The following is a 6109-nucleotide window of genomic DNA, read 5'->3' on the forward strand; positions in this document are numbered from 1 at the left end:
ATGGGAGCAGTTAAGGGACACATCCATGGCAGGAGATGCAGGAAGCTGGCTGGTCACATTTTCATCTACACACAGGAAGCAAAGCCCAGCCAGACACCTTTTGTTTTAAGTGTACAAGGACAGAAAATTCTGCCTTGCCTGTAGAGGCAAAATACTCCCTTCTGTTCCCACTTGTTAAGTCACAGCTGCACTGGGTACCAGGATCTACTCATAGCCCCGGGGAAAGACACCAAAGAGCATTCCTGACAATGCTTTTTTTTTTTTTTTTTTTTTTTGCAGCTGGGTCCTGTATGGGGGGTTGGGTAAAGATGCTTAAGAGTAAACAGAAATCGCTTAGTCAGCAACTGTAGATTACAGGGGAGGTAAATGTAAACAGTCTGGTACCCAGGGGGTGGGGCAGCCTGCTCGAGAGCCTTCCAAGGAACCAGGATGCCTGGTTCCATCCAAGTAGGAGGTAAACAGTTGTCCCCCTTTAATTGGAGGAGCATAGCTTCAACCCTAGAAAGACAAATTTGCTGACTCAGGGCGGAATTAATATCAATTGAATTTATTACAAGTTACTAAGCTGCAAGGCACATTACAGTGTTCTGTTAACTACAGAAATGTAGAAAGGACAAACAGAGCAAGTTCTCCATGTCTAGCATTTCGCTCTACTGTTCAAAAGCATCCGTGCATCAATAAAGCCAAAACAAAACGACACGTGAAGATCCAACACATTCAGGTCAGTAGAAACAAATCAAAACATTTTCCCCCTTCACAAACTTGCAACAAAAAAAAACCACCCATCCCCTCCCAACACCCCCCTTACCATTTTGCAAACAAAACAGGAAAACAAAACAGAACAGAACAAAAGTAAGTATAGACTTCAACACTTGGGGCTGTTTAGAAAGAAGACGCTTTTTACCATTTTATAGTATCAATGTTTTTTTTTTGTTTTTTTTTGTTTTTGTTTTTTTTTTAGGCAGCAACACTGGCCTTGGCAAAACAAAAAACGACAAAAATCTCTTTTCTTTTGTGTGTTTTTCCTTTCAGAGTGCATAACATTTACAAAAATACACACCAGCAGCAGTCGTTGCTAAGGGCTATTAATTCTGTACCTAGGCAAACATTCTGCCACCAAATAAATGCTAACGAATATGATGCGAAAGACCCAATCAATATTATACTGCTTAACACAAACCAGCTTATCCTTCAAATGAAGAAGTTACATACCTGTTTCAAAATATAGAAACATACGACGAAAATAATGTCTATACATAAGACTAACTTTTTGCAGTTATATTCACAATTCTACATCTTGGTGGATAGGGGAGATGGAGGCAGGTGGGGGAAGGGCCCTCTAGATTGAAGAGGAGGTGGTCTAGGGCAAAGGATGTCGCTGCCCTGCGGTTCAAGGGTCTCTCTCTTTTTTCACTTTAACATCCCCAGCTAAGATAGTTGCAATTTCGCCCTGCATGAAGGCCCAAGGTACATTAGACCCGACTAGGGGGCATTTCTCTCCGCTGGGGCAATACACCTCACCTGTGGCCCCCTGGGCCTTGATACTCTCTCTAGAACAAGGGAAACAAAATTTGTGGCTAGGGACAGACGGACACTGAACGAAATGCGTGTCCTCCAAACGTTCGTGGCAAATGGTACAGCAGAGGGGTCCGCTGTTGGCCATAGGGGAATCCGGAATGTTTTGGGGGTGTACTTGGTCCATGCCCGGGTGGGCGCTAGGCGGCGGGGGCGCCACCTGTAAATTCAGGTCCCCATTGCGTGATGCCAGGCGACGCTGCCCCGGTACGGAGGCGGGCGACACCGGGCTGCTGCTGTTTCGCCTAGCAGATGCAGTGGTCGAGTGCACTGAACTGCCGTCCTTGGGCGAATGAGCTGTGCCCAAAGTGTCTGCTACCGACATGAGGGCAGCCATGGGAGACGGACCGTTCTGGGGGGCTGACTCCGGCGGGGTGGTCCGATTGGAATGAGGTCCCAGAGGTGGAGGGGGCGGAGGTGGTCCCCCTGCTGCGTGTCCCGGCGCCGCAAAGCCTCCCGCGGACATCGTGAGCTTCAGCGCCTCGCTCTGGTTTGCCATCCACTGCTGCCTCTGCTGCTCCTCACCGAGCTTCAGTGCGCTTTCAGCTGAGTCTGGAGGCTCCGGGGATGCCTTCCTTTTCCGCAGGCTGGACGCTGCACCCCGGCCCGTGGGCGCCGCGGGTGGCAAGGCTCCAGTTCCTGGAGGGGCACTGGGGGCGCGGCTGAGACTCACCAGTGCCGTGGGTAGCATGGGACAGCTAGCATCTAGGTAGGGCTGGGGCAGCATGTCCGCGCCGGGCACGCCCTCCTTGAAGAAGCGCACAGCCTCGGGCAGTAGGTCCCCAAGTAGGCGCCAGTCGCCAGAGCCGTGCTTCTTCTCGTACTCCAGGTACTTGAAGCCAGAGGACAGACCCCGGCCAAAGTCCTTCATGCAATCCTGGTACATCTGTTTGGCCACCCCAGACGCGCTGGAGTACACATTGCCGGAGCCCGTGGGATACTCAATGAACAGCTTCAGCTCGTAGTCCATGCCCGGCTTAGAGACCGCATCGAAGGCAAAGACGCGACCCAAAAGCGAGTGGTCCTTCTTGAAGCGCACCTCGTAGGGCGTGCAGCCAGCCAGCGTGAGCAGCGTGTCGCGGACCATCTTGGGCTTGTTGGCCCATTCCTCCGCGCGGTTGCGCAGGCTCTCGCTCAGCTCGGCCAAGGCCTCAGCGTTGCGCTGCTTCTCCTTTAGCTCACGCTCCTGGTCCGTGCTCGACACCGATCCAGGCCTCTTGCCAGCAGCACCCACGCCCACCTCTGCCACCGTCGACGAGGTCGATGACGGAGCGGAGGATACAGTGGCTGACACACCCGGGGGACCCCCGAGACAGGCAGGGCCCCCGGGAGCACCCGGAGGTGCTGGAGTCGGGGGCCCTCGGCTTCCCCCCAACCCATGGGGCGGAGGCAGCACCGCGGCGCTGGCCGGGCCGTTAAGCAGCGTCTGCGGCAATAGGTTGGGGGGCACGGTGAGCTGAGGTCCCCCGCCACCACCCGGGTTGGGCAGCCCGGTCACCAACCCACTATGCGTCCCACGCCGAGAAGCCACCGATGTTGCTGCTGAGGATGAGTTGGGGCTCTGGCGGTTCAGCTCCGGGGGGCCTTCCTCTGGTGCCGGCTTGGGGAAGCCATTAGGACCTCCCAGGCCGTTGGGCAGCCGGGCGGCGTGGCTGCTGGTCCCCAGACTCACCGGAGGAGGCGGATACTCGAACCGGCTGCGTTGTTCCACCGCGGCGGCGGCAGCAGCCGCGGCGGCCGCTGCGCTCAGGCCATAACGCTCCAGACCGGACGGAGCAGCCAACACTGCAGGTTTGGTGGATCCATCGACGTGGTTGAGCTGCTGCTGTTGCTGCTGTTGTTGCTGCTGCTGTTGCTGTTGCTGCGCGGCGGCAGCAGCTGCTGCCGCTTCCTTGGCGGACAAGGCCACCGTCTTGACCCCGACTGGCGGCGGCGGCCCGGGGGAGCGACCGTCTTGGAAGCAACCGTGAGCCCGCTTCAGCTGGCGTGCTGTCTCGATCACGAATTCTATGCGGTCGGCACCTTCGTAATTGACGCAACCACGGCATACGGGTTCGGAGAAGTCCCAGATCATGGCCCAGGGCATGCGAGGCAGGTCGCATAGGTAGCAAGACTGTCTTCGGGACGAGGACACCTGCGCCGCCGACATGATGCCAGCCTCGGGGAAGGTAGGCCCCCGCCCGGGCTGTCTCCGCGGCGCCTTCTCCTACGGGAGGACTAGCTGGCTGGGGAAGGAGTCCGGCTGCGGAGGAGGGGGGCGGAGGGGGGTGAGAAAGTTCTGCCCCAGGGGCAGGAGAGAGCGCGAGTCTCCACTGCCGGCGCAGCAGTGACTCTCGGCGGGGGCTCCACCGCCCAGGCGGCCGACCGGTACCGCACGCTCCTCGCCCCCACCTCCTACTGCGGCTGTCTGGTCCAGAGAACAGCACCGGGAGCCTTCTTCCTGGTTCGGCAGATCAGGGCTGCGAGCTCCCGGCCTGGGGGGAGGGGGCTACGGTGTCCGGGGCCGGCTGCCAGTGGCCTCTTGGCCCCCTCCCCGGAGTGATTGAAGCGTGGAAGCGCGGAGGGGGTCCCCCTACGATCTGAGTCCTCTCTACGCCAGGCGCCCCGGGGAGAAGGTTAGAAGGTTGTGCCACCCGGTGCCCAGGTCCAATCTTGCTGAAGCCGCTGATTCCCCGGGAGGGCCGGGGGAGGAGGTGGTGGCTGCCAAGAGAGGAGCGTTTCCCCTCCGCAGCGACGGCCGTTGCGCTGGCGGCGCCTGGGTTTGCACGCCGGAGGGAGCCGGCCACCGCGGCCACCGTTTCCAAGACACACGAGAGCAGAGGAGAGGAGCGCACGCACGCAGGCTCCCACCGCCCCCTGGCCTGAGCACCTCTCCGGCCCCAGAGGCTGGCGGCGCTCACGTTGGCTGCAGGGCGCTCGCTCGGCGCCTCCACCCGGGTCGCATCCCTTCCCGCTCGCGCTCGCCTGGAATGTGGGGTTGTGATTGTTACTCTACGTTCCGGAGGCGCGTCTCAGCGCTCCTGCTCGGGCTGCGGCTCGCGCTGTCCCCGGCTTGGCCGCGCGGGATGCCGCCCGGGCGGAGCGCTGACGTCACCGCCATGCTCTGCACCAGTCCCCCACCCCCCCTTTACACTTCCTCTGTCTGTGGAGCCCACTTGTTGCTCGCGAAAGACGCATGCGCGGCAGCATGCCCAGATTCCTCCCTGTCGGCCCCTCCTCCGCGCCTCCACCCTCTCCTCCCCTCCCCCCCTCTTCGGCCGTGTGTGTACCACAGCTGAGGCCCCGGGAGCTAAAGCTGCAAGTCCAGGGTTTGGGTGCGGGGAGGAGGGGGGGGTTCGGGGCGGGGAGGCGGGATGAAACAGGCGATGACCTTTCCTTTTCCTGCCTTGCTTTCCCAAGTAACAAAACATTTAAGAGCCACGAGTGTTGTTTCCGATTCCCCGTTTCCCACCCCACCAAAGCCCCAGGCAGTAAAATTAAATGCCCTGTTCGAGGAGTTTCACTTTGAATTTCATATAAAGGTATTACCTATTTAATCTGCAATGAGAGCTCCCTCCCCTGTTAATATTACATTCCTTGCCACCATTGGTGCCCAAACACCTGCAGAATTAGCATTTCCCCAATCTTCCAGAAATTACCTTTTTAGATTTGCTTTTGCGACTCAGCCTAAGAATGGAAGTGGAGTTGAGAGAAAGGCGTTAAATGAGCCACTCTCTCCCTGGCCGAACTCTCTAACATATTTTGACTGAATGTCTAAAGAAGCTATGAGCACTCGGAGACCTTCTGAATACAGCTGCAGTGAAGGGCAGGGAAGGGGGAGTGTGGAATTAGCCAAACAGGTGAGTGGTTTTCTGGGTTTCATAAAGGGGATGGGGGTGGGGGACATTTAACAATACTGGGCGCTAGACCGAGGGAGGGCTTGTTCAGAATGACCCAGGCTCAGAGCTCCATCCTTAGAACCATACATAAATAAAGCATAGACAGTTTTCAAAGTTCCTTCTGTGTGTTGTGATTTCTTTCCACACTGCCCCAGCGCACTTGGAGAGGTCATGATTTCCTTGCCCTTCTAAGATCACCTCCCATCATTATTGCTTACTGTAAAAACTGATAGGGTTGGTCAGAGCTCTGACCAGAGCATTTCCCTTGGTTTTTCTATTTATTGAGTTTGCTTTTTTCTTATGTAAATTAAGATAATCCCTGTGGAAGTCTGGTGGAGGGGAGGAGATTTGATAAGGCTGGGTTGGGCCTACAGGGTGTGGAATTTCTTCACTGTTGCTACCCCGGGCTTTGTAACCTTGAGCTCAGTTTATATAATATTTTCCTTCTGCAAAATGGAATTATCTCAGCTTGATGGGTTGTTGGAGACTTCAGTTTGTGCCTTGTGTTTGTGACAGATTACTCTGAGACAGGTAAAAAGATAGGTACTAGGCAAGTAATTCCTTTGCTTCAGCTTATTATTTTCACTATAATATAGATACATTATATAAAGAGGTATTTATGTTATTAAACCTGTAATGCCTTATACAAAGGTAGG

The 6109-nt window shown here is 56.1% G+C and overlaps 1 protein-coding gene across 1 annotated transcript; it reads right to left on the reverse strand.

Moving 5' to 3' along the window:
* Positions 1–528: 528 nt before the first annotated feature.
* On the reverse strand, positions 529–4637 carry Irf2bpl (interferon regulatory factor 2 binding protein like). The gene has a single exon (XM_021179261.2). It carries the CDS (start codon positions 3722–3724, stop codon positions 1391–1393), a length of 2334 nt encoding a protein of 777 aa, XP_021034920.1. The 5' UTR covers positions 3725–4637; the 3' UTR covers positions 529–1390.
* Between the last annotated feature and the right edge of the window lie 1472 nt (positions 4638–6109).

This window comes from Mus caroli, chromosome 12, assembly GCF_900094665.2.
Source record: "Mus caroli chromosome 12, CAROLI_EIJ_v1.1, whole genome shotgun sequence".
Taxonomy (NCBI): Eukaryota; Metazoa; Chordata; class Mammalia; order Rodentia; family Muridae; genus Mus; species Mus caroli.

Excerpts from the sequence above, each read along its gene's own strand:
- Irf2bpl (XM_021179261.2), bottom strand. The coding sequence starts at position 3,724 with ATGTCGGCGGCGCAGGTGTCCTCGTCCCGAAGACAGTCTTGCTACCTA.